The following is a 27904-nucleotide window of genomic DNA, read 5'->3' on the forward strand; positions in this document are numbered from 1 at the left end:
ACAGAGTGGGCTCAGTGTGTGTCAGTGTGTGAACAGAGTGGGCCAAGTGTGTGTCAGTGTGTGAACAGACCGGGCTCAGTGTGTGTCAGTGTGTGAACAGAGTGGGCTCAGTGTGTGTCAGTGTGTGAACAGAGTGGGCTCAGTGTGTGTCAGTGTGTGAACAGAATGGGCTCAGTGTGTGTCAGTGTGTGAACAGAGTGGGCTCAGTGTGTGTCAGTGTGTGATCAGAGTGGGCTCAGTCTGTGTCAGTGTGTGAACAGACCGGGCTCAGTGTGTGTCAGTGTGTGAACAGAGTGGGCTCAGTGTGTGTCAGTGTGTGAACAGAGTGGGCTCAGTGTGTTTCAGTGTGTGAACAGACCGAGCTCAGTGTGTGTCAGTGTGTGAACAGACCGGGTCAGTATGTGTCATTGTGTGAACAGACCGGGCTCAGTGTGTGTCATTGTGTGAACAGAGTGGGCTCAGTGTGTGTCACTGTGTGTGAACAGAGTGGGCTCAGTGTGTGTCAGTGTGTGAACAGACCGGGCTCAGTGTGTGTCATTGTGTGAACAGAGTGGGCTCAGTGTGTGTCAGTGTGTGAACAGACCGGGCTCAGTGTGTGTCAGTGTGTGAACAGACTGGGCTCAGTGTGTGTCAGGGTGTGAACAGAGTGGGCTCAGTGTGTGTCAGTGTGTGAACAGAGTGGGCTCAGTGTGTGTCAGTGTGTGAACAGAGTGGGCTCAGTGTGTGTCAGTGTGTGAACAGACCGGGCTCAGTGTGTGTCAGTGGGTGAACAGACAGGGCTCAGTGCGTGTCAGTGTGTGAACAGACCGGGCTCAGTGTGTGTCAGTGTGTGAACAGAGTGGGCTCAGTGTGTGTCAGTGTGTGAACAGAGTGGGCTCAGTGTGTGTCAGTGTGTGAACAGAGTTGGCTCAGTGTGTGTCAGTGTGTGAACAGACCGGGCTCAGTGTGTGTCAGTGTGTGAACAGACCGTGCTCAGTGTGTGTCAGTGTGTGAACAAAGTGGGGTCAGTGTGTGTCAGTGTGTGAACAGACCGGGCTCAGTGTGTGTAAGTGTGTGAACAGACCGGGCTCAGTGTGTTTCAGTGTGTGAACAGAGTGCGCTCAGTGTGTGTCAGTGTGTGAACAGAGTGGACTCAGTGTGTGTCAGTGTGTGAACAGAGTGGGCTCAGTGTGTGTCAGTGTGTGAACAGACCGGGCTCAGTGTGTGTCAGTGTGTGAACTGACCGGGCTCAGTGTGTGTCAGTGTGTGAACAGAGTGGGCTCAGTGTGTGTCAGTGTGTGAACAGACCGGGCTCAGTGTGTGTCAGTGTGTGAACAGAGTGGGCTCAGTGTGTGTCAGTGTGTGAACAGAGTGGGCTCAGTGTGTGTCAGTGTGTGAACAGAGTGGGCTCAGTGTGTGTCAGGATGTGAACAGAGTGGGCTCAGTGTGTGTCAGTGTGTGAACAGAGTGGGCTCAGTGTGTGTCAGTGTGTGAACAGAGTGGGCTCAGTGTGTGTCAGTGTGTGAACAGACCGGGCTCAGTGTGTGTCAGTGTGTGAACAGACCAGGCTCAGTGTGTGTCAGTGTGTGAACAGAGTGGGCTCAGTGTGTGTCAGTGTGTGAACAGACCGGGCTCAGTGTGTGTCAGTGTGTGAACAGACCGGGCTCAGTGTGTGTCAGTGTGTGAACAGAATGGGCTCAGTGTGTGTCAGTGTGTGAACAAACGGGGCTCCGTGTGTGTCAGTGTGTGAACAGAGTGGGCTCAGTGTGTGTCAGTGTGTGAACAGAGTGGGCTCAGTGTGTGTCAGTGTGTGAACAGACAGGGCTCAGTGTGTGTCAGTGTGTGAACAGAGTGGGCTCAGTGTGTGTCAGGATGTGAACAGAGTGGGCTCAGTGTGTGTCAGTGTGTGAACAGAGTGGGCTCAGTGTGTGTCAGTGTGTGAACAGAGTGGGCTCAGTGTGTGTCAGTGTGTGAACAGAGTGGGCTCAGTGTGTGTCAGTGTGTGAACAGACCGGGTCAGTGTGTGTCAGTGTGTGAACAGAGTGGGCTCAGTGTGTGTCAGTGTGTGAACAGAGTGGGCTCAGTGTGTGTCATTGTGTGAACAGAGTGGGCTCAGTGTGTGTCAGTGTGTGAACAGACCGGGCTCAGTGTGTGTCAGTGTGTGAACAGAGTGGGCTCAGTGTGTGTCAGTGTGTGAACAGAGTGGGCTCAGTGTGTGTCAGTGTGTGAACAGACCGGGCTCAGTGTGTGTCAGTGTGTGAACAGAGTGGGCTCAATGTGTGTCAGTGTGTGAACAGACCGGGCTCAGTGTGTGTCATTGTGTGAACAGAGTGGGCTCAGTGTGTGTCAGTGTGTGAACAGACCGGGCTCAGTGTGTGTCAGTGTGTGAACAGAGTGGGCTCAGTGTGTGTCAGGGTGTGAACAGAGTGGGCTCAGTGTGTGTCAGTGTGTGAACAGAGTGGGCTCAGTGTGTGTCAGTGTGTGAACAGAGTGGGCTCAGTGTGTGTCAGTGTGTGAACAGACCGGGCTCAGTGTGTGTCAGTGGGTGAACAGACAGGGCTCAGTGCGTGTCAGTGTGTGAACAGACCGGGCTCAGTGTGTGTCAGTGTGTGAACAGAGTGGGCTCAGTGTGTGTCAGTGTGTGAACAGAGTGGGCTCAGTGTGTGTCAGTGTGTGAACAGAGTTGGCTCAGTGTGTGTCAGTGTGTGAACAGACCGGGCTCAGTGTGTGTCAGTGTGTGAACAGACCGTGCTCAGTGTGTGTCAGTGTGTGAACAAAGTGGGCTCAGTGTGTGTCAGTGTGTGAACAGACCGGGCTCAGTGTGTGTAAGTGTGTGAACAGACCGGGCTCAGTGTGTTTCAGTGTGTGAACAGAGTGCGCTCAGTGTGTGTCAGTGTGTGAACAGAGTGGACTCAGTGTGTGTCAGTGTGTGAACAGAGTGGGCTCAGTGTGTGTCAGTGTGTGAACAGAGTGGGCTCAGTGTGTGTCAGTGTGTGAACAGAGTGGGCTCAGTGTGTGTCAGGATGTGAACAGAGTGGGCTCAGTGTGTGTCAGTGTGTGAACAGAGTGGGCTCAGTGTGTGTCAGTGTGTGAACAGAGTGGGCTCAGTGTGTGTCAGTGTGTGAACAGACCGGGCTCAGTGTGTGTCAGTGTGTGAACAGACCAGGCTCAGTGTGTGTCAGTGTGTGAACAGAGTGGGCTCAGTGTGTGTCAGTGTGTGAACAGACCGGGCTCAGTGTGTGTCAGTGTGTGAACAGAGTGGGCTCAGTGTGTGTCAGTGTGTGAACAGAGTGGGCTCAGTGTGTGTCAATGTGTGAACAGAGTGGGCTCAGTGTGTGTCAGTGTGTGAACAGAGTGGGCTCAGTGTGTGTCAGTGTGTGAACAGACCGGGCTCAGTGTGTGTCAGTGTGTGAACAGACCGGGCTCAGTGTGTGTCAGTGTGTGAACAGAATGGGCTCAGTGTGTGTCAGTGTGTGAACAAACGGGGCTCCGTGTGTGTCAGTGTGTGAACAGAGTGGGCTCAGTGTGTGTCAGTGTGTGAACAGAGTGGGCTCAGTGTGTGTCAGTGTGTGAACAGACAGGGCTCAGTGTGTGTCAGTGTGTGAACAGAGTGGGCTCAGTGTGTGTCAGGATGTGAACAGAGTGGGCTCAGTGTGTGTCAGTGTGTGAACAGAGTGGGCTCAGTGTGTGTCAGTGTGTGAACAGAGTGGGCTCAGTGTGTGTCAGTGTGTGAACAGAGTGGGCTCAGTGTGTGTCAGTGTGTGAACAGACCGGGTCAGTGTGTGTCAGTGTGTGAACAGAGTGGGCTCAGTGTGTGTCAGTGTGTGAACAGAGTGGGCTCAGTGTGTGTCATTGTGTGAACAGAGTGGGCTCAGTGTGTGTCAGTGTGTGAACAGACCGGGCTCAGTGTGTGTCAGTGTGTGAACAGAGTGGGCTCAGTGTGTGTCAGTGTGTGAACAGAGTGGGCTCAGTGTGTGTCAGTGTGTGAACAGACCGGGCTCAGTGTGTGTCAGTGTGTGAACAGAGTGGGCTCAATGTGTGTCAGTGTGTGAACAGACCGGGCTCAGTGTGTGTCATTGTGTGAACAGAGTGGGCTCAGTGTGTGTCAGTGTGTGAACAGACCGGGCTCAGTGTGTGTCAGTGTGTGAACAGAGTGGGCTCAGTGTGTGTCAGGGTGTGAACAGAGTGGGCTCAGTGTGTGTCAGTGTGTGAACAGAGTGGGCTCAGTGTGTGTCAGTGTGTGAACAGAGTGGGCTCAGTGTGTGTCAGTGTGTGAACAGACCGGGCTCAGTGTGTGTCAGTGGGTGAACAGACAGGGCTCAGTGCGTGTCAGTGTGTGAACAGACCGGGCTCAGTGTGTGTCAGTGTGTGAACAGAGTGGGCTCAGTGTGTGTCAGTGTGTGAACAGAGTGGGCTCAGTGTGTGTCAGTGTGTGAACAGAGTTGGCTCAGTGTGTGTCAGTGTGTGAACAGACCGGGCTCAGTGTGTGTCAGTGTGTGAACAGACCGTGCTCAGTGTGTGTCAGTGTGTGAACAAAGTGGGCTCAGTGTGTGTCAGTGTGTGAACAGACCGGGCTCAGTGTGTGTAAGTGTGTGAACAGACCGGGCTCAGTGTGTTTCAGTGTGTGAACAGAGTGCGCTCAGTGTGTGTCAGTGTGTGAACAGAGTGGACTCAGTGTGTGTCAGTGTGTGAACAGAGTGGGCTCAGTGTGTGTCAGTGTGTGAACAGACCGGGCTCAGTGTGTGTCAGTGTGTGAACAGAGTGGGCTCAGTGTGTGTCAGTGTGTGAACAGAGTGGGCTCAGTGTGTGTCAGTGTGTGAACAGACCGGGCTCAGTGTGTGTCAGTGTGTGAACAGAGTGGGCTCAGTGTGTGTCAGTGTGTGAACAGAGTGGGCTCAGTGTGTGTCAGTGTGTGAACAGAGTGGGCTCAGTGTGTGTCAGGATGTGAACAGAGTGGGCTCAGTGTGTGTCAGTGTGTGAACAGAGTGGGCTCAGTGTGTGTCAGTGTGTGAACAGAGTGGGCTCAGTGTGTGTCAGTGTGTGAACAGACCGGGCTCAGTGTGTGTCAGTGTGTGAACAGACCAGGCTCAGTGTGTGTCAGTGTGTGAACAGAGTGGGCTCAGTGTGTGTCAGTGTGTGAACAGACCGGGCTCAGTGTGTGTCAGTGTGTGAACAGAGTGGGCTCAGTGTGTGTCAGTGTGTGAACAGAGTGGGCTCAGTGTGTGTCAGTGTGTGAACAGAGTGGGCTCAGTGTGTGTGAGTGTGTGAACAGAGTGGGCTCAGCGTGTGTCAGTGTGTGAACAGACCGGGCTCAGTGTGTGTCAGTGTGTGAACAGACCGGGCTCAGTGTGTGTCAGTGTGTGAACAGACCGGGCTCAGTGTGTGTCAGTGTGTGAACAGAATGGGCTCAGTGTGTGTCAGTGTGTGAACAAACGGGGCTCCGTGTGTGTCAGTGTGTGAACAGAGTGGGCTCAGTGTGTGTCAGTGTGTGAACAGAGTGGGCTCAGTGTGTGTCAGTGTGTGAACAGACAGGGCTCAGTGTGTGTCAGTGTGTGAACAGAGTGGGCTCAGTGTGTGTCAGGATGTGAACAGAGTGGGCTCAGTGTGTGTCAGTGTGTGAACAGAGTGGGCTCAGTGTGTGTCAGTGTGTGAACAGAGTGGGCTCAGTGTGTGTCAGTGTGTGAACAGAGTGGGCTCAGTGTGTGTCAGTGTGTGAACAGACCGGGTCAGTGTGTGTCAGTGTGTGAACAGAGTGGGCTCAGTGTGTGTCAGTGTGTGAACAGAGTGGGCTCAGTGTGTGTCATTGTGTGAACAGAGTGGGCTCAGTGTGTGTCAGTGTGTGAACAGACCGGGCTCAGTGTGTGTCAGTGTGTGAACAGAGTGGGCTCAGTGTGTGTCAGTGTGTGAACAGAGTGGGCTCAGTGTGTGTCAGTGTGTGAACAGACCGGGCTCAGTGTGTGTCAGTGTGTGAACAGAGTGGGCTCAATGTGTGTCAGTGTGTGAACAGACCGGGCTCAGTGTGTGTCAGTGTGTGAACAGAGTGGGCTCAGTGTGTGTCAGTGTGTGAACAGAGTGGGCTCAGTGTGTGTCAGTGTGTGAACAGAGTGGGCTCAGTGTGTGTCAGTGTGTGAACAGACCGGGCTCAGTGTGTGTCAGTGTGTGAACAGAGTGGGCTCAGTGTGTGTCAGTGTGTGAACAGAGTGGGCTCAGTGTGTGTCAGTGTGTGAACAGACCGGGCTCAGTGTGTGTCAGTGTGTGAACAGACCGTGCTCAGTGTGTGTCAGTGTGTGAACAAAGTGGGCTCAGTGTGTGTCAGTGTGTGAACAGACCGGGCTCAGTGTGTGTAAGTGTGTGAACAGACCGGGCTCAGTGTGTTTCAGTGTGTGAACAGAGTGCGCTCAGTGTGTGTCAGTGTGTGAACAGAGTGGACTCAGTGTGTGTCAGTGTGTGAACAGAGTGGGCTCAGTGTGTGTCAGTGTGTGAACAGACCGGGCTCAGTGTGTGTCAGTGTGTGAACTGACCGGGCTCAGTGTGTGTCAGTGTGTGAACAGAGTGGGCTCAGTGTGTGTCAGTGTGTGAACAGACCGGGCTCAGTGTGTGTCAGTGTGTGAACAGAGTGGGCTCAGTGTGTGTCAGTGTGTGAACAGAGTGGGCTCAGTGTGTGTCAGTGTGTGAACAGAGTGGGCTCAGTGTGTGTCAGGATGTGAACAGAGTGGGCTCAGTGTGTGTCAGTGTGTGAACAGAGTGGGCTCAGTGTGTGTCAGTGTGTGAACAGAGTGGGCTCAGTGTGTGTCAGTGTGTGAACAGACCGGGCTCAGTGTGTGTCAGTGTGTGAACAGACCAGGCTCAGTGTGTGTCAGTGTGTGAACAGAGTGGGCTCAGTGTGTGTCAGTGTGTGAACAGACCGGGCTCAGTGTGTGTCAGTGTGTGAACAGAGTGGGCTCAGTGTGTGTCAGTGTGTGAACAGAGTGGGCTCAGTGTGTGTCAGTGTGTGAACAGAGTGGGCTCAGTGTGTGTCAGTGTGTGAACAGAGTGGGCTCAGTGTGTGTCAGTGTGTGAACAGACCGGGCTCAGTGTGTGTCAGTGTGTGAACAGACCGGGCTCAGTGTGTGTCAGTGTGTGAACAGAATGGGCTCAGTGTGTGTCAGTGTGTGAACAAACGGGGCTCCGTGTGTGTCAGTGTGTGAACAGAGTGGGCTCAGTGTGTGTCAGTGTGTGAACAGAGTGGGCTCAGTGTGTGTCAGTGTGTGAACAGACAGGGCTCAGTGTGTGTCAGTGTGTGAACAGAGTGGGCTCAGTGTGTGTCAGGATGTGAACAGAGTGGGCTCAGTGTGTGTCAGTGTGTGAACAGAGTGGGCTCAGTGTGTGTCAGTGTGTGAACAGAGTGGGCTCAGTGTGTGTCAGTGTGTAAACAGAGTGGGCTCAGTGTGTGTCAGTGTGTGAACAGACCGGGTCAGTGTGTGTCAGTGTGTGAACAGAGTGGGCTCAGTGTGTGTCAGTGTGTGAACAGAGTGGGCTCAGTGTGTGTCATTGTGTGAACAGAGTGGGCTCAGTGTGTGTCAGTGTGTGAACAGACCGGGCTCAGTGTGTGTCAGTGTGTGAACAGAGTGGGCTCAGTGTGTGTCAGTGTGTGAACAGAGTGGGCTCAGTGTGTGTCAGTGTGTGAACAGACCGGGCTCAGTGTGTGTCAGTGTGTGAACAGAGTGGGCTCAATGTGTGTCAGTGTGTGAACAGACCGGGCTCAGTGTGTGTCATTGTGTGAACAGAGTGGGCTCAGTGTGTGTCAGTGTGTGAACAGACCGGGCTCAGTGTGTGTCAGTGTGTGAACAGAGTGGGCTCAGTGTGTGTCAGGGTGTGAACAGAGTGGGCTCAGTGTGTGTCAGTGTGTGAACAGAGTGGGCTCAGTGTGTGTCAGTGTGTGAACAGAGTGGGCTCAGTGTGTGTCAGTGTGTGAACAGACCGGGCTCAGTGTGTGTCAGTGGGTGAACAGACAGGGCTCAGTGCGTGTCAGTGTGTGAACAGACCGGGCTCAGTGTGTGTCAGTGTGTGAACAGAGTGGGCTCAGTGTGTGTCAGTGTGTGAACAGAGTGGGCTCAGTGTGTGTCAGTGTGTGAACAGAGTTGGCTCAGTGTGTGTCAGTGTGTGAACAGACCGGGCTCAGTGTGTGTCAGTGTGTGAACAGACCGTGCTCAGTGTGTGTCAGTGTGTGAACAAAGTGGGCTCAGTGTGTGTCAGTGTGTGAACAGACCGGGCTCAGTGTGTGTAAGTGTGTGAACAGACCGGGCTCAGTGTGTTTCAGTGTGTGAACAGAGTGCGCTCAGTGTGTGTCAGTGTGTGAACAGAGTGGACTCAGTGTGTGTCAGTGTGTGAACAGAGTGGGCTCAGTGTGTGTCAGTGTGTGAACAGACCGGGCTCAGTGTGTGTCAGTGTGTGAACTGACCGGGCTCAGTGTGTGTCAGTGTGTGAACAGAGTGGGCTCAGTGTGTGTCAGTGTGCGAACAGACCGGGCTCAGTGTGTGTCAGTGTGTGAACAGAGTGGGCTCAGTGTGTGTCAGTGTGTGAACAGAGTGGGCTCAGTGTGTGTCAGTGTGTGAACAGAGTGGGCTCAGTGTGTGTCAGGATGTGAACAGAGTGGGCTCAGTGTGTGTCAGTGTGTGAACAGAGTGGGCTCAGTGTGTGTCAGTGTGTGAACAGAGTGGGCTCAGTGTGTGTCAGTGTGTGAACAGACCGGGCTCAGTGTGTGTCAGTGTGTGAACAGACCAGGCTCAGTGTGTGTCAGTGTGTGAACAGAGTGGGCTCAGTGTGTGTCAGTGTGTGAACAGACCGGGCTCAGTGTGTGTCAGTGTGTGAACAGAGTGGGCTCAGTGTGTGTCAGTGTGTGAACAGAGTGGGCTCAGTGTGTGTCAGTGTGTGAACAGAGTGGGCTCAGTGTGTGTCAGTGTGTGAACAGAGTGGGCTCAGCGTGTGTCAGTGTGTGAACAGACCGGGCTCAGTGTGTGTCAGTGTGTGAACAGACCGGGCTCAGTGTGTGTCAGTGTGTGAACAGACCGGGCTCAGTGTGTGTCAGTGTGTGAACAGAATGGGCTCAGTGTGTGTCAGTGTGTGAACAAACGGGGCTCCGTGTGTGTCAGTGTGTGAACAGAGTGGGCTCAGTGTGTGTCAGTGTGTGAACAGAGTGGGCTCAGTGTGTGTCAGTGTGTGAACAGACAGGGCTCAGTGTGTGTCAGTGTGTGAACAGAGTGGGCTCAGTGTGTGTCAGGATGTGAACAGAGTGGGCTCAGTGTGTGTCAGTGTGTGAACAGAGTGGGCTCAGTGTGTGTCAGTGTGTGAACAGAGTGGGCTCAGTGTGTGTCAGTGTGTGAACAGAGTGGGCTCAGTGTGTGTCAGTGTGTGAACAGACCGGGTCAGTGTGTGTCAGTGTGTGAACAGAGTGGGCTCAGTGTGTGTCAGTGTGTGAACAGAGTGGGCTCAGTGTGTGTCATTGTGTGAACAGAGTGGGCTCAGTGTGTGTCAGTGTGTGAACAGACCGGGCTCAGTGTGTGTCAGTGTGTGAACAGAGTGGGCTCAGTGTGTGTCAGTGTGTGAACAGAGTGGGCTCAGTGTGTGTCAGTGTGTGAACAGACCGGGCTCAGTGTGTGTCAGTGTGTGAACAGAGTGGGCTCAATGTGTGTCAGTGTGTGAACAGACCGGGCTCAGTGTGTGTCAGTGTGTGAACAGAGTGGGCTCAGTGTGTGTCAGTGTGTGAACAGAGTGGGCTCAGTGTGTGTCAGTGTGTGAACAGAGTGGGCTCAGTGTGTGTCAGTGTGTGAACAGAGTGGGCTCAGTGTGTGTCAGTGTGTGAACAGACCGGGCTCAGTGTGTGTCAGTGTGTGAACAGACCGGGCTCAGTGTGTGTCAGTGTGTGAACAGAGTGGGCTCAGTGTGTGTCAGTGTGTGAACAGAGTGGGCTCAGTGTGTGTCAGTGTGTGAACAGACCGGGCTCAGTGTATGTCAGTGCGTGAACAGAGTGGGCTCAGTGTGTGTCAGTGTGTGAACAGAGTGGGCTCAGTATGTGTCAGTGTGTGAACAGAGTGGGCTCAGTGTGTGTCATTGTGTGAACAGAGTGGGCTCAGTGTGTGTCAGTGTGTGAACAGAGTGGGCTCAGTGTGTGTCATTGTGTGAACAGAGTGGGCTCAGTGTGTGTCAGTGTGTGAACAGACCGGGCTCAGTGTGTGTCAGTGTGTGAACAGAGTGGGCTCAGTGTGTGTCAGTGTGTGAACAGAGTGGGCTCAGTGTGTGTCAGTGAGTGAACAGAGTGGGCTCAGTGTGTGTCAGTGTGTGAACAGAGTGGGCTCAGTGTGTGTCAGTGTGTGAACAGAGTGGGCTCAGTGTGTGTCAGTGTGTGAACAGACCGGGCTCAGTGTGTGTGAGTGTGTGAACAGAGTGGGCTCAGTGTGTGTCAGTGTGTGAACAGAGTGGGCTCAGTGTGTGTCAGTGTGTGAACAGAGTGGGCTCAGTGTGTGTCAGTGTGTGAACAGAGTGGGCTCAGTGTGTGTCAGTGTGCGAACAGACCGGGCTCAGTGTGTGTCAGTGTGCGAACAAACCGGGCTCAGTGTGTGTCAGTGTGCGTACAGACCGGGCTCAGTGTGTGTCAGTGTGTGAACAGAGTGCGCTCAGTGTGTGTCAGTGTGTGAACAGAGTGGACTCAGTGTGTGTCAGTGTGTGAACAGAGTGGGCTCAGTGTGTGTCAGTGTGTGAACAGACCGGGCTCAGTGTGTGTCAGTGTGTGAACTGACCGGGCTCAGTGTGTGTCAGTGTGTGAACAGAGTGGGCTCAGTGTGTGTCAGTGTGTGAACAGACCGGGCTCAGTGTGTGTCAGTGTGTGAACAGAGTGGGCTCAGTGTGTGTCAGTGTGTGAACAGAGTGGGCTCAGTGTGTGTCAGTGTGTGAACAGAGTGGGCTCAGTGTGTGTCAGGATGTGAACAGAGTGGGCTCAGTGTGTGTCAGTGTGTGAACAGAGTGGGCTCAGTGTGTGTCAGTGTGTGAACAGAGTGGGCTCAGTGTGTGTCAGTGTGTGAACAGACCGGGCTCAGTGTGTGTCAGTGTGTGAACAGACCAGGCTCAGTGTGTGTCAGTGTGTGAACAGAGTGGGCTCAGTGTGTGTCAGTGTGTGAACAGACCGGGCTCAGTGTGTGTCAGTGTGTGAACAGAGTGGGCTCAGTGTGTGTCAGTGTGTGAACAGAGTGGGCTCAGTGTGTGTCAGTGTGTGAACAGAGTGGGCTCAGTGTGTGTCAGTGTGTGAACAGAGTGGGCTCAGTGTGTGTCAGTGTGTGAACAGAGTGGGCTCAGCGTGTGTCAGTGTGTGAACAGACCGGGCTCAGTGTGTGTCAGTGTGTGAACAGAATGGGCTCAGTGTGTGTCAGTGTGTGAACAAACGGGGCTCCGTGTGTGTCAGTGTGTGAACAGAGTGGGCTCAGTGTGTGTCAGTGTGTGAACAGAGTGGGCTCAGTGTGTGTCAGTGTGTGAACAGACAGGGCTCAGTGTGTGTCAGTGTGTGAACAGAGTGGGCTCAGTGTGTGTCAGGATGTGAACAGAGTGGGCTCAGTGTGTGTCAGTGTGTGAACAGAGTGGGCTCAGTGTGTGTCAGTGTGTGAACAGAGTGGGCTCAGTGTGTGTCAGTGTGTGAACAGAGTGGGCTCAGTGTGTGTCAGTGTGTGAACAGACCGGGTCAGTGTGTGTCAGTGTGTGAACAGAGTGGGCTCAGTGTGTGTCAGTGTGTGAACAGAGTGGGCTCAGTGTGTGTCATTGTGTGAACAGAGTGGGCTCAGTGTGTGTCAGTGTGTGAACAGACCGGGCTCAGTGTGTGTCAGTGTGTGAACAGAGTGGGCTCAGTGTGTGTCAGTGTGTGAACAGAGTGGGCTCAGTGTGTGTCAGTGTGTGAACAGACCGGGCTCAGTGTGTGTCAGTGTGTGAACAGAGTGGGCTCAATGTGTGTCAGTGTGTGAACAGACCGGGCTCAGTGTGTGTCATTGTGTGAACAGAGTGGGCTCAGTGTGTGTCAGTGTGTGAACAGACCGGGCTCAGTGTGTGTCAGTGTGTGAACAGAGTGGGCTCAGTGTGTGTCAGGGTGTGAACAGAGTGGGCTCAGTGTGTGTCAGTGTGTGAACAGAGTGGGCTCAGTGTGTGTCAGTGTGTGAACAGAGTGGGCTCAGTGTGTGTCAGTGTGTGAACAGACCGGGCTCAGTGTGTGTCAGTGGGTGAACAGACAGGGCTCAGTGCGTGTCAGTGTGTGAACAGACCGGGCTCAGTGTGTGTCAGTGTGTGAACAGAGTGGGCTCAGTGTGTGTCAGTGTGTGAACAGAGTGGGCTCAGTGTGTGTCAGTGTGTGAACAGAGTTGGCTCAGTGTGTGTCAGTGTGTGAACAGACCGGGCTCAGTGTGTGTCAGTGTGTGAACAGACCGTGCTCAGTGTGTGTCAGTGTGTGAACAAAGTGGGCTCAGTGTGTGTCAGTGTGTGAACAGACCGGGCTCAGTGTGTGTAAGTGTGTGAACAGACCGGGCTCAGTGTGTTTCAGTGTGTGAACAGAGTGCGCTCAGTGTGTGTCAGTGTGTGAACAGAGTGGACTCAGTGTGTGTCAGTGTGTGAACAGAGTGGGCTCAGTGTGTGTCAGTGTGTGAACAGACCGGGCTCAGTGTGTGTCAGTGTGTGAACTGACCGGGCTCAGTGTGTGTCAGTGTGTGAACAGAGTGGGCTCAGTGTGTGTCAGTGTGTGAACAGACCGGGCTCAGTGTGTGTCAGTGTGTGAACAGAGTGGGCTCAGTGTGTGTCAGTGTGTGAACAGAGTGGGCTCAGTGTGTGTCAGTGTGTGAACAGAGTGGGCTCAGTGTGTGTCAGGATGTGAACAGAGTGGGCTCAGTGTGTGTCAGTGTGTGAACAGAGTGGGGTCAGTGTGTGAACAGAGTGGGCTCAGTGTGTGTCAGTGTGTGAACAGAGTGGGCTCAGTGTGTGTCAGTGTGTGAACAGAGTGGGCTCAGTGTGTGTCAGTGTGTGAACAGAGTGGGCTCAGTGTGTGTCAGTGTGTGAACAGACCGGGCTCAGTGTGTGTCAGTGTGTGAACAGAGTGGGCTCAGTGTGTGTCAGTGTGTGAACAGAGTGGGCTCAGTGTGTGTCAGTGTGTGAACAGAGTGGGCTCAGTGTGTGTCAGTGTGTGAACAGAGTGGGCTCAGCGTGTGTCAGTGTGTGAACAGACCGGGCTCAGTGTGTGTCAGTGTGTGAACAGACCGGGCTCAGTGTGTGTCAGTGTGTGAACAGACCGGGCTCAGTGTGTGTCAGTGTGTGAACAGAATGGGCTCAGTGTGTGTCAGTGTGTGAACAAACGGGGCTCCGTGTGTGTCAGTGTGTGAACAGAGTGGGCTCAGTGTGTGTCAGTGTGTGAACAGAGTGGGCTCAGTGTGTGTCAGTGTGTGAACAGACAGGGCTCAGTGTGTGTCAGTGTGTGAACAGAGTGGGCTCAGTGTGTGTCAGGATGTGAACAGAGTGGGCTCAGTGTGTGTCAGTGTGTGAACAGAGTGGGCTCAGTGTGTGTCAGTGTGTGAACAGAGTGGGCTCAGTGTGTGTCAGTGTGTGAACAGAGTGGGCTCAGTGTGTGTCAGTGTGTGAACAGACCGGGTCAGTGTGTGTCAGTGTGTGAACAGAGTGGGCTCAGTGTGTGTCAGTGTGTGAACAGAGTGGGCTCAGTGTGTGTCATTGTGTGAACAGAGTGGGCTCAGTGTGTGTCAGTGTGTGAACAGACCGGGCTCAGTGTGTGTCAGTGTGTGAACAGAGTGGGCTCAGTGTGTGTCAGTGTGTGAACAGAGTGGGCTCAGTGTGTGTCAGTGTGTGAACAGACCGGGCTCAGTGTGTGTCAGTGTGTGAACAGAGTGGGCTCAATGTGTGTCAGTGTGTGAACAGACCGGGCTCAGTGTGTGTCAGTGTGTGAACAGAGTGGGCTCAGTGTGTGTCAGTGTGTGAACAGAGTGGGCTCAGTGTGTGTCAGTGTGTGAACAGAGTGGGCTCAGTGTGTGTCAGTGTGTGAACAGACCGGGCTCAGTGTGTGTCAGTGTGTGAACAGAGTGGGCTCAGTGTGTGTCAGTGTGTGAACAGAGTGGGCTCAGTGTGTGTCAGTGTGTGAACAGACCGGGCTCAGTGTATGTCAGTGCGTGAACAGAGTGGGCTCAGTGTGTGTCAGTGTGTGAACAGAGTGGGCTCAGTATGTGTCAGTGTGTGAACAGAGTGGGCTCAGTGTGTGTCATTGTGTGAACAGAGTGGGCTCAGTGTGTGTCAGTGTGTGAACAGACCGGGCTCAGTGTGTGTCAGTGTGTGAACAGAGTGGGCTCAGTATGTGTCAGTGTGTGAACAGAGTGGGCTCAGTGTGTGTCAGTGTGTGAACAGAGTGGGCTCAGTGTGTGTCAGTGTGTGAACAGAGTGGGCTCAGTGTGTGTCAGTGTGTGAACAGACCGGGCTCAGTGTGTGTGAGTGTGTGAACAGAGTGGGCTCAGTGTGTGTCAGTGTGTGAACAGAGTGGGCTCAGTGTGTGTCAGTGTGTGAACAGAGTGGGCTCAGTGTGTGTCAGTGTGTGAACAGAGTGGGCTCAGTGTGTGTCAGTGTGCGAACAGACCGGGCTCAGTGTGTGTCAGTGTGCGAACAAACCGGGCTCAGTGTGTGTCAGTGTGCGTACAGACCGGGCTCAGTGTGTGTCAGTGTGTGAACAGAGAGGGCTCAGTGCGTGTCAGTGTGTGAACAGAGTGGGCTCAGTGTGTGTCAGTGTGAGAACAGACCGGGCTCAGTGTGTGTCAGTGTGAGAACAGAGTGGGCTCAGTGTGTGTCAGTGTCTGCAAAAAGAGGAAGAGGAACACCTATACAATGTATTCACCAAAAACGGATACCCTCGCAATTTCATCAGCAGATGCCTCAGGGAGAGACAACGGAACGAGGACATGCCCCAACCCAAAGAACTAGCCATGTAGCCATACATCAGGAGCATTTCTGAACTGACAGCCAGACTACTGCGACCACTAGGACTCATAACAGCACACAAACCAACAGCCACTCTCAGACAACAACTCACCAGAACAAAGGACCCGATACCCACCATGAGCAAAACCAATATACTGTACAAAATCCCATGCAAGGACTGCACAAAACACTGCACAGGACAAATAGGAAGACAGCTCACGATCCGTATACACGAACACCAACTAGACACAAAACGACACGACCAGCCATCCTTAGTAGCCTCACACACAGACGACAAGCAACATGAATTCGACTGGGACAACACTACCATTATAGGAGAAGCCAAACAGAGAACAGCCAGGGAATTCCTAGAGGCATGGCACTCATCCACAGATTCAATCAATAAGCACATCGACCTGGACCCAATATACCGAGCACTGCAGCGGACAGCTGGAACTGACAACCGGAAGCGGCAGAGACAAACCACTATAAATGCCGGAGGAAAGATCACAGAAGTGCTTCACAGGAGGCTCCCAAGCACTGAGGATGTCACCTAGACAGGGGACGAAATGTCTGCAACACAAATTCCCAGCTCGGTGAACAGCTGATATAGGGAGATTGTGAGAATACAGTGGGCGGCACGGTGACACAGTGGTTAGCACTGCTGCCTCACAGCGCCAGAGACCCGGGTTCAATTCCCACCTCAGGCAACTGACTGTGTGGAGTTTGCACGTTCTCCCCGTGTCTGCGTGGGTTTCCTCCGGGTGCTCCGGTTTCCTCCCACACTCCAAAGATGTGCAGGTCAGGTGAGTTGGCCATGCTAAATTGCCCGTAGTGTTAGGTTAGGGGTAGATGTAGATGTAGGGGTATGGGTGGGTTACGCTTCGGTGGGGCGGTGTGGACTTGTTGGGCCGAAGGGCCTGTTTCCACACTGTAAGTAATCTAATCCACAGTCTGCCTGAGCCTGATTGATAAGAGAGTGTGAGAATACAGTCTGCCTGAGCCTGATTGATAAGAGAGTGTGAGAATACAGTCTGACTGAGACTGACTGATAAGAGAGTGTGAGAATACAGTCTGCCTGAGCCTGATTGATAAGAGAGTGTGAGAATACAGTCTGACTGAGACTGACTGATAAGAGAGTGTGAGAATACAGTCTGACTGAGACTGATTGATAAGAGAGTGTGAGAATACGATCTGTCTGAGGCTGATATCGGGAGAGTGAGAGAATACAGTCTATCTGGGACTGTAGAGAGAGAGTGTGAGAATACAGTCTGCCTGAGCCTGTTATCAAGAGTGTGAGACAATACAGTCTGTCTGAGTCTGATAGAGAGTGTGTGAAAGAATACGGTCTGCCTGAGACTGATAGAGGGAATGTGAGAAAATACAGTCTGTCTGAGACTGATAGAGAGTGTGTGAGAGAATACAGTCTGTCTGAGACTGATAGAGAGTGTGAGAGAATACAGTCTGTCTGAGACTGATAGAGATAGTGTGTGAGAATACAGTCTGTCTGAGGCTGATAGAGAGAGTGTGAGAGAATACAGTCTGTCTGAGACTGATAGAGAGTGTGAGAGAATACAGTCTGTCTGAGACTGATAGAGATAGTGTGTGAGAATACAGTCTGTCTGAGGCTGATAGAGAGAGTGTGAGACAATACAGTCTGTCTGAGTCTGATAGAGAGTGTGTGAAAGAATACAGTCTGTCTGAGACTGATAGAGAGAGTGTGAGACAATACAGTCTGTCTGAGTCTGATAGAGAGTGTGTGAAAGAATACGGTCTGCCTGAGACTGATAGAGAGAGTGTGAGAAAATACAGTCTGCCTGGCACTGATAGAGAGAGAGTGTGGGAGAATACAGTCTGTCTGAGACTGATAGAGAGAGAGTGTGAGAGAATACAGTCAGCCTGAGACTGATAGAGTGTGAGAGAATACAGTCTGCCTGGCACTGATAGAGAGAGTGTGGGAGAATACAGTCTGTCTGAGACTGATAGAGCGCAAGTGAGAGAATACAGTCTGTCTGAGACTGATAGAGAGAGAGTGAGAGAATACAGTCTGCCTGAGACTGATAGAGAGAGAGAATGAGAGAATACAGTCTCCCTGAGACTGACAGAGAGAGTGAGTGAGAGAATACAGTCTGCCTGATTATGATAGATGTGTGAGAATACAATCTGTCTGAGACTGATGGAGAGAGAGTGAGAGAATACAGTCTGTCTGAGACTGATAGAGTGTGAGAGAATACAGTCTGATAGCGGGAGTGTCAGAGAATACAGTCTGTCTGAGACTGATAGAGAGAGTGTGAGAGAATACAGTCTGATAGTGGGAGTGTGAGAGAATACAGTCTGTCTGAGACTCATAGAGAGAGTGTGAGAGAATACAGTCTGATAGCGGGAGTGTGAGAGAATACAGTCTGTCTGAGACTCATAGAGAGAGTGTGAGAGAATACAGTCTGTCTGAAACTGATAGAGATAGTGTGTGAGAATACAGTCTGTCTGACACTGATAGAGAGAGTGTGTGAGAATACAATCTTTCTGAGACTGATAGAGAGAGAGAGTGAGAGAATACAGTCTCCCTGAGACTGATTCAGAGAGTGAGAGAATACAGTCTGCCTGAGACTGACAGAGAGAGTGAGTGAGAGAATACAGTCTGCCTGATTATGATAGAGTGTGTGAGAATACAATCTGTCTGAGACTGATGAAGAGACAGTGAGAGAATACAGTCTGTCTGAGCCTGATAGAGAGCGAGTGTGAGAATACAGTCTCTTTGAGACTGATAGAGGAAAGTGAAAGAATACAGTCTGCCTGAGAGTGATAGAGAGAGTGTGTGAGAAAATACAGTCTGCCTGAGACTGTTAGAGAGAGAGTGAGAGAATACAGTCTGCCTGATTATGATAGAGAGAGTGTGTGAGAATACAGTCTGCCTGAGACTGATTGAGGGAGTGTGAGAGAATACAGTCTGTCTGAGACTGATAGAGAGAGTGTGAGAGAATACAGTCTGCCTGAGACTGATTGAGGGAGTGTGAGAGAATACAGTCTGTCTGAGACTGATAGAGAGAGTGAGAGAATACAGTCTGTCTGAGCCTGATAGAGAGCGAGTGTGAGAATACAGTCTCTTTGAGACTGATAGAGGAAAGTGAAAGAATACAGTCTGCCTGAGAGTGATAGAGAGAGTGTGTGAGAAAATACAGTCTGCCTGAGACTGTTAGAGAGAGAGTGAGAGAATACAGTCTGCCTGATTATGATAGAGAGAGTGTGTGAGAATACAGTCTGCCTGAGACTGATTGAGGGAGTGTGAGAGAATACAGTCTGTCTGAGACTGATAGAGAGAGTGTGAGAGAATACAGTCTGCCTGAGACTGATTGAGGGAGTGTGAGAGAATACAGTCTGTCTGAGACTGATAGAGAGAGTGAGAGAATACAGTCTGTCTGAGCCTGATAGAGAGCGAGTGTGAGAATACAGTCTCTTTGAGACTGATAGCGGAAAGTGAAAGAATACAGTCTGCCTGAGAGTGATAGGGAGAATGTGTGAGAAAATACAGTCTGCCTGAGACTGTTAGAGAGAGAGTGAGAGAATACAGTCTGCCTGATTATGATAGAGAGAGTGTGTGAGAATACAGTCTGTCTGAGACTGATAGAGTGTGAGAGAATACAGTCTGTCTGAAACTGATAGAGAGAGTGTGAGAGAATACAGTCTGTCTGAGACTGATAGAGAGAGTGTGTGAGAATACAGTCTGATAGCGGGAGTGTGAGAGAATACAGTCTGTCCGAATCTAATAGAGATTGTGAGTGAATACAGTCTGTCTGGCACTGATTTATAAGAGTGTGTGAGAATACAGTCGGTCTGAAACTGATAGAGAGAGTGTGTGAGAATTCAGTCTGTCTGAGACTGATAGAGAGAGTGTGTGAGAATACAGTCTGATAGCGGGAGTGTGAGAGAATACAGTCTGTCCGAATCTAATAGAGATTGTGAGTGAATACAGTCTGTCTGGCACTGATTTATAAGAGTGTGTGAGAATACAGTCGGTCTGAAACTGATAGAGAGAGTGTGTGAGAATTCAGTCTGTCTGAGACTGATAGAGAGAGTGTGTGAGAATACAGTCTGATAGCGGGAGTGTGAGAGAATACAGTCTGTCCGAATCTGATAGAGATTGTGAGAGAATACAGTCTGTCTGGCACTGATTTATAAGAGTGTGTGAGAATACAGTCGGTCTGAAACTGATAGAGAGAATGTGAGAGAATACAGTCAGCCTGAGTCTGATAGTGGGAGTGTGAGAGAATACAATCTGCCTGAGACTGATAGAGAGAGTGTGAGAGAATACAGTCTGCCTGAGACTGATTGAGAGAGTGAGAGAGAATACAGTCTGCCTGAGACTGATAGAGAGAGTGTGAGAGAATACAGTCTGTCTGAGACTGATTGAGAGAGTGTGAGAGAATACAGTCTGTCTGAGACTGATAGAGAGAGTGTGTGAGAATTCAGTCTGTCTGAGACTGATAGAGAGAGTGTGAGAGAATACAGTCTATCTGAGACTGATTGAGGGAGTGTGAGAGAATACAGTCTGTCTGAGACTGATAGAGAGAGTGTGAGAGAATACAGTCTGTCTGAGACTGATAGAGAGAGTGTGAGAGAATACAGTCTGTGTGAGACTGATAGAGAGAGTGTGAGAGAATACAGTCTGTCTGAGACTGATAGAGAGAGAGTGTGTGAGAATTCAGTCTGCCTGAGACTGATAGAGAGTGTGTGTGAGAATTCAGTCTGTCTGAGACTGATAGAGAGAGTGTGTGAGAATTCAGTCTGTCTGAGAATGATAGAGAGAGTGTGAGAGAATACAGTCTGTCTGAGACTGATAGAGAGAGTGTGAGAGAATACAGTCTGCCTGAGACTGATAGAGAGAGTGTGAGAGAATACAGTTTGTCTGAGACTGATTGAGGGAGTGTGAGAGGATACAGTCTGTCTGAGACTGATAGAGAGAGTGTGAGAGGATACAGTCTGTCTGAGACTGATAGAGAGAGAGTGTGAGAGAATACAGTCTGTCTGAGACTGATAGGGAGAGAGTGTGAGAGAATACAGTCTGTGTGAGACTGATAGAGAGAGTGTGAGAGAATACAGTCTGTGTGAGACTGATAGAGAGAGTGTGAGAGAATACAGTCTGTCTGAGACTGATAGAGAGAGAGTGTGAGAGAATACAGTCTGCCTGAGACTGATAGAGAGAGTGTGAGAGAATACAGTCTGTCTGAGACTGATAGAGAGAGAGTGTGAGAGAATACAGTCTGTCTGAGACTGATAGAGAGAGAGTGTGAGAGAATACATTCTGCCTGAGACTGATAGAGAGAGTGTGAGAGAATACAGTCTGCCTGAGACTGATTGAGGGAGTGTGAGAGAATACAGTCAGCCTGAATTCTGACAGCGAGAGTGTGATTGAATACTGTCGGCCTGAGACTGATAGAGAAAGTGTGAGAGAACATAGTCTGCCTGAGGCTGATAGAGTGCGACTGAGAGAATACAGTCTGATTGATTATGATATAGAGTGTGTGAGAGAATACATTCTGCCTGAGACTGATAGAGACTGTGTGAGAGAATACAGGCTGTCTGAGCCTGATAGAGACCGACTGTGAGAATACAATCTGTCTGAGACTGAGAGTGAGAGAATACAATCTGCCTGAGACTGATAGAGAGTGTGTGAGAATACAGTCTGCCTGGGACTGATTGAGTGAGTGTGTAAGAAAATACAGTCTGTCTGAGTCTGATATAGAGAGAGTGTGTGAGAATACAGTCTGCCTGAGACTGATAGAGTGAGTTTGAGAGAATAGACAATAGGTGCAGGAGTAGGCCATTCTACCCTTTGAGCCAGCACCACCATTCAATATGATCAGTCAGTATCCTGTTCCTGCCTTATCCCCATAACCCTTGATTCCACTATCCTTGAGAGCTCTATCCAACTCTTTCTTAAATGAATCCAGAGACTGGGCCTCCACTGCCCTCTGGGGCAGAGCATTCCACACAGCCACCGCTCTCTGGGTGAAGAAGTTTCTCCTCATCTCAGTCCTAAATGGTCTACCCCGTATTTGTAAGCTGTGTCCTCTGGTTCAGCACTCACCCATCAGCGGAAACATGTTTCCTGCCTCCAGAGTGTCCAATCCTTTAATCATCTTATAGGTCTCAATCAGATCCCCTCTCAGTCTTCTAAACTCAAGGGTATACAAGCCCAGTCGCTTCAGTCTTTCAGTGTAAGGTAATCCCACCATTCCAGGAATTGACCTCGTGAACCTACGCTGCACTCCCTCAATAGCCAGAATGTCTTTCCTCAAATTTGGAGACCAGAACTGCACACAATATTCCAGGTGTGGTCTCACCAGGGCCCTGTACAGCTGCAGAAGAACCTCTTTGCTTCTATACTCAATTCCTCTTGTTATGAAGGCCAGCATGCTATTAGCCTTCTTCACTACCTGCTGTACCTGCATGCTTACCTTCATTGACTGGTGTACAAGAACACCCAGATCTCTTTGTACTGCCCCTTTACCTAAATTGATTCCATTTAGGTAGTCATCTGCCTTCCTGTTCTTGCCACCAAAGTGGATAACCATACATTTATCCACATTGAACTGCATCTGCCATGCATCTGCCCACTCACCTACCCTGTCCAGATCACCCTGTAATCTCCTAACATGCTCATCACATTTCACCCTGCCACCCAGCTTAGTATCATCAGCAAATTTGCTAATGTTATTGCTGATACCATCTTCTATATCATTTACATATATTGTAAAAAGCTGCGGTCCCAGCACTGATCCCCGCGGTACCCCACCTGCCATTCCGAAATGGAGCCATTTATCACTACTCTTTGTGTCCTATCACCTAACCTCTCTACAGTCAGCCCTGCCTCAGCTGAGGGCCACACTCTCTCAGAATTGCAAAGGACCCACTCTGTACTACATCCTCAGGAGAATTCATACTCTCAACAAACAGTATTTCAATTCCATCTCAAACATCAAAAACTGTAAGTACAACAAACTTTTATCCACTCACCTCCATAACCAGCGCTCCTCAAACATTCCAGAAGAGTCCTCTGGAAAATAATCACCAACGCATCCACGATTTCTCGAGCCACCTCCTTCAGTACCCTGGGATGTAGACCATCAGGCCCTGGGGACTTATCAACCTTCAGACCTAACAGTCTCTCCAACACCAATTCCTGGCAAATATAAATTCCCTTCAGTTCAGGTCTTTCAGCCACTGTTACCTCTGGGAGATTGCTTGTGTCTTCCCCAGTGAACACAGATCTGAAGTACCAATTCAATTCTTCTGCCATTTCTTTGTTCCCTGTAATATATTCCCCTGTTTCTGTCTTCAAGGGCCCAATTTTAGTCTTAACCATTTTTTTCCATTTTACATCCCTAAAAAATCTTTTACTATCCTCCTTTATATTTTTGGCCAGTTTACCTTCGTACCTCATTTTATCTCTGCGTATTTCCTTCTTAGTAATCCTCTGTTGTTCTTTAAAAGCTTCCTAGTCCTCCGTTTTCCCACTTATCTTTGCTATGTTATACATTTTCCCTTTTAACTTTATATGTTTCTTAACTTCCCTCGTCAGCCACGGCCACCCATACCTCCTCCTAGGATCTTTCTTCCTTTTTGGAATGAACTGATCCTGCATCTTCTGCATTATACCCAGAAATATCCGCCATTGTTCCTCCACTGTCATCCCTGCTAGGGTATTGCACCATTGAACTTTGGCCAGCTCCTCCCTCATAGCTCCATAGTTCCCTTTATTCAACTGAAATATTGTCACTTCCGATTGTACCCTCTCCCTCTCAAATTGTAGATTGAAGCTTATTGTATTATGGTCACTACTTCCCAATGGCTCCTTCACTTCGAGGTCCCTGATCAATTCTGGTTCGTTGTACAATACCAGGTCCAGAATCGCCTTCTCCCTGGTCAGCTCCAGCACCAGCTGTTCTAAGAATCCATCTCGGAGGCACTCCATAAAGTCTCGTTCTTGAGGTCCAATACCATCCTGATTCTCCCAGTCTACCTGCACGTTGAAATCCCCCATAACAATTGTAGTAACATCTTTGTGACAGGCCAATTTCAGCTTCTTCTTCAATTTACACCCTATTTCCAGACTACTGTTTGTGGGCCTGTAGATAACTCCCAAGAGGGTCTTTCTACCCTTAGAATTTCTCAGCTCTATCCATACTGACTCTACATCCCCTGATTCTCGGTCCCCCCCCACGCAAGGGACTGAATATCATTCCTTACCAACAGGGCCACCCCACCCCCTCTGCCCGTCAGTCTGTCCTTACGACAGCACGTATAGCCTTGAATATTCATTTCCCAGGCCCTGTCCATTTGAAACCACGTCTCAGTTATCCCACAATATCGTAGCTGCCAATTTCCAAAAGAGCCTCAAGCTCATCCATCTTATTTCTAATGCTTCGTGCATTCATATATAGCATTTTTATTTTGTTACTGCCTTCACCCTTCCTATCAACCCCCATTTCACTCAACCTTACAGCATGATCCCTTACTGACTTTTCTGCCTCATTGATACCGTTGTCTTTCCTGACTTCCCTTGTTCTACCTTTCACTTTAACTTCCTTCTTAAACTTCCAGCTTGTCCCCTCCCCCCCCCCCCTCCCCCGCTACTTAGTGTAAACGTAGCTGTGTTGCAGTAGCAAACCTGCCTGCCAGAATGCTGGTCCCCAACCTATTAAGGTGCAAACCGTCTCTCTTGTATAATTTCTGCTTACCACAAAACATACCCCAGTGATCCAAGAATTTAAATCCTTGCTTCCTGCACCAGTTCCCCAGCCACACGTTCAAGTCCATTATCTCCCTGTTTCTGGCCTCACCAGCCCGAGGAACTGGAAGCAAACCGGAGATAACCACCTTGGATGTCCTGCTTTTCAGCCTTCTTCCAAGTTCTCCGAAGTCCCGCTGTAGTATGTTCCTCCTCTTCTTCCCGACATCATTTGTGCCGACATGTACTACCACCTCTGGCTCTTCACCTTTGTCCTTGAGGATTTCCTGCACTCTGTCTGTGATGTCTTTAACCCTGGCACCAGGAAGGCAACACACCATCCTTAAATCCCGCCTGTTGCCACAAAAACCCTGTTCAGTTCCTCTCACTATGGAGTCCCCTATCACCACGGCTCTGTGCGATGTCTAACTCCTCAGCTCTGCTTCCACGCCAACTTTTGATTGACAGACCTGACCACCTCGCAGACTGGCAGTGTCATCTGTCTGCTGTTCCCAAAAGATTCAACTTGTTCCTGACAGGTACTTCCCCCGGGGTCTCTTGCATCTGTCTCCTCTCTGCCTTCCTCATTGTCTTCTCTCTTCTGCTCTCTTCTGGTATGGTTGGTGTAATAACCTCGCTGAAGGTCCTGTCCAGAAAGATCTTGTTCTCTCGGATGAGCCTAAGGTCCTCAAGTTCTTTCATCAATGCTGCAATATGCTCGGTCAGTAGCTGAATGTGCACACACTTTCCACAGATATACGAGCCAGACACACCAGAGTCATTGACCTCCCACATCATGCACGTAGCGCACTGAACCAGCTTGGGCAGTCATGTCTTCACCCTCTTTAACTGTGTTGAAGAGACAGAGAATACAGTCTGTCTGAGACTGATGGATAAGAGTGTGTGAGAGAATACAGTCTGTCTGAGTCTGATAGCGGGAGTGTGAGAGAATACAGTCTGTCTGAGTCTGATAGCGGGATTGTGAGAGAATACAGTCTGTCTGAGACTGATAGACAGAGTGTGAGAGAATACAGTCTGTCTGAGACTGATACAGAGTGAGTGTGAGAATACAGTCTGACTGAGACTGATGGAGTGAGTTTGAGAGAATACAGTCTGCCTGAGACTGATAGAGAGTGTGAGAGAGTACAGTCTGTCTGAGGAATGGGTGATTGTTTGTAAACTCATTATACTTTGAAATTTGCGAATCTTCTGTCACCATAGTTTCCTCTGACCGTCTCACTTTGCTCTCACACTTTTCCAGATCTCTTCCTGTCAGCAGCTGCCCCTCCCAGCAGCACCAGCAGCATCTCCAGCAGCACCAGCACCACCCACCCAGTAGCAGCGCCCCCCTCCCCCCAGCAGCAGCAGCAGCAGTGTCAGGATGGTGAACTATCAGATTCGTGTATACCAGGACTCGGATTACCAGAGCGTGCGGGGCCTGTATGTAAGTGGTGTCCGCCAGCATTTCCCCAGGGTGTGTCGCTATGTCCTGAAGCAGCCTGTGATCCAGGCCAGTGTCATTGTCAGCTTGTCCTTGCTGTTGGTGCTGTGTGACTCCTTGCTGCTGTTTCTCTTCCTGCTGGCTGTGTTCCTGGTCCTGGGCCGCCTGCTCCTCAAGAGACTTTGGGACCTCCTGATCGACCAAAACCTGAGGGCAGACCTCCAGGACATCTGGGCATCGTACAGTGAACGGCCAGGTGCCTGCTTCTGGGTGGCACAGTGGGACGGTGTGGTGATCGGGTCAGTTGGAGCTGTTCCATCTGACCACTCGCCCACTGACCTCGAGCTGAAGCGACTGAACGTTCACCGGGAGTACCGTGGCCAGGGCATTGCCAAGGCCCTGTGCCACACTGTCCACGAGTTTGCTCATCTCTCTGGCTTCACTGGCATCGTGCTGGGCACTTCAGTCATTCAGACTGAGGCGCAGCAGCTCTATCGCAAGCTGGGCTACAGGCTGGTGGGCACGAGTCCCGTGCCACACACCTTTGCTAAACTCATCAACTACACCATCTACAAGTACCGCTACCAGCTCCGCCCCAGCCCTGACCGCCCACAGACACAGGAATGATTTCGGGGAGAGTAAACCGCAGTCTGGCCCAGAGCAGGAGTTTGCCCCAATCGGGACAGGACCAACACACAGCCTCTCAAACTCTCAGGGACCGACCAAACAAACCAACCAACATGGTTACCAGGATAGGACAGATCCTGTTAAAGGAGACAGACAGATTGACCTGTTCATTCAAGGGAAGAGGTGATAGCCATATTTAATTGGACTGGCTTTTGCCCGAAACGTCGATTTCGCTGCTCGTTGGATGCTGCCTGAACTGCTGTGCTCTTCCAGCACCACTAATCCAGTATTTGGTTTTCAGCATCTGCAGTCATTGTTTTTACCATATTTAATTGGACTGACTATCAAGCTACACATGTTGACTTATGTGTTCTCCAGGCAAGCCGTACTATCCTAGTGCATCAGGGGATCAGAACAGACAACAGGAGGCAGTGTTCCAGCTGCTGAGGAAGTAGAAGCTTGTTCGTCATTTTGATAGACGTACAATTGAGTTTTAAAACAGCAGATGATTATAAGACACGTAAGGAGTCACTATGCTCTGGCACCACCTTTGTATCGAGAGCCCGAGAATACAGGAGCAGAGTTGACAATAGATGGAAGCTGTTCCACTCACCACATGATCAGGGCTAATCCTGGACAACCCTTACTATTTCCCTCAGTTCCCTGGAAAATCCCAACAGTCCCCAGCCCTCGACGACTGACTGAGACTCCACAATCCCCAATGGGAGAGAATTCCAAAATTCCCAAGGCTTCTGAGTTTTCCAGATTCAAATGAGATTGCCTCTCATTCCTCGAAACTCCTGAGTATTGGTCCAACTTATTCAGCTCCTCGTCACAGGATCCGATTTAAGTGAGCCTTCACTGTAACTCTTTCAGTTTTAGTTTTTTTATTAAAAGTACACAATGTTCCAAATGCGATCTTAGCAAAACCCGAAAACTGCGCCATTACTCCAAGACTCTTGCAATGGAGCGAGAGAGAGAGAGAGTAACTCTTTATTTGTCATTTCTCCCACATACAACTGATACAGTGAAAATGAGACAGAGTTCCTGCAATACATGGACAGCACGATCGACACACTCGGACAGAGAACACACACATTACACTGGAATAGAAGAACGATAAATAATAGATATTGTTCTTGCAGCAATTCGAAGTCATGCAAAGAGTTTCAGATGGGAAAGAGTCCGATCATACGGTGTTAAGGAGCCCGATGGCTTGGGGGAAGAAATTGTTGCTCGGCCTGGCTGTGAGAGACTGGGTCCTCTGGTATCTTCTGGAGAAGAGTTTGAGTGAGGTGGGTGTGCGGTTGTCCCCACCATGCTCTTAGCCTTTTGGAATGCAGCGTGTGGTGTAAATATCTGTAATGAAGGGGAGAGAGACCGCGATGATCTTCTCAGCTGGCCTCACTATCCGTTGTAGGGTCTTACGATCTGAGACAGGGCAATTCCTGAACCAGACAGTGATGCAGCAGCTCAGAGTATTCTCAATGAACCCCCTGTAGGATGTGGTGAGGATGGGGGAATGGGAGGTGGGCTTTCCTCGGCCTGTGCAGACAGTAATGACTCTGCTGGGCTTTCTTGGCTTTCTTGGTTATGGGGCTGGTGTTGAGGGTCCAATGTGCCATTTACCATGACAATTTATTGTCAAGATGAAAGCGAGTTAAGTGCCTTTCACCTTGGGCACCTCCAATCCAAAGCTGGATTGATTGTGTTGTTGCCCTGTTGTCATGGTGACTGCTTCGTTGTTGCTCACTCTGGCCGAGTGATAGCCACTCTCAAACTCTTTAATTCTGCTGACAAATAACCAGAACAGAGCTCAGTAAAGCTCTCACCAGCACAGGGGGGGGGGGGGGGGCGGATATTCCACCTCTCACCACTGTGAAGGAGAGACTCTCGAACATGTGGAGCGTTTGTCAGACCTCTCTCAACCAGCCCCCCCCCCTCTTTCCAACAACAGCCCCAGCCTGCTTTCTCCAAGATATAGCAGCGGATGGTTGACAATAAAGACCAGCTGCAAGTCCCCAAAGTCCAAGGGGACTCAGCAGTTGTCAGCACACTGTTGGACTGGGTGGTGTTTCAGCATCAACTCAGAACATCAAAGGAATTCCGTCAGTAATGCATCTGCCACATCCTCGGAATTCACCTCGGAGCAAACT

The 27904-nt window shown here is 50.5% G+C and overlaps 1 protein-coding gene across 2 annotated transcripts in view; it reads left to right on the top strand.

Annotated features, from left to right (window-relative positions):
* The window catches only part of nat8 (N-acetyltransferase 8), a 43631-nt gene extending 16043 nt beyond the window's left edge, over positions 1-27588 (top strand). The window contains exons 1-2 of one of the 2 annotated variants that reach the window (XM_072578579.1): positions 15644-15758; positions 24942-27588. In XM_072578579.1, the coding sequence (XP_072434680.1) occupies positions 25062-25748 (687 nt within the window). In that variant the 5' untranslated portion in view covers positions 15644-15758; positions 24942-25061 and the 3' untranslated portion in view covers positions 25749-27588. Of the gene's footprint in view, positions 1-15643; positions 15759-24941 lie in introns of those variants that run through there. The other variant, XM_072578570.1, reaches the window with a different exon arrangement.
* The last annotated feature ends 316 nt before the right edge of the window (positions 27589-27904 follow it).

Source organism: Chiloscyllium punctatum, chromosome 1, assembly GCF_047496795.1.
Source record: "Chiloscyllium punctatum isolate Juve2018m chromosome 1, sChiPun1.3, whole genome shotgun sequence".
Lineage (NCBI taxonomy): Eukaryota > Metazoa > Chordata > Chondrichthyes > Orectolobiformes > Hemiscylliidae > Chiloscyllium > Chiloscyllium punctatum.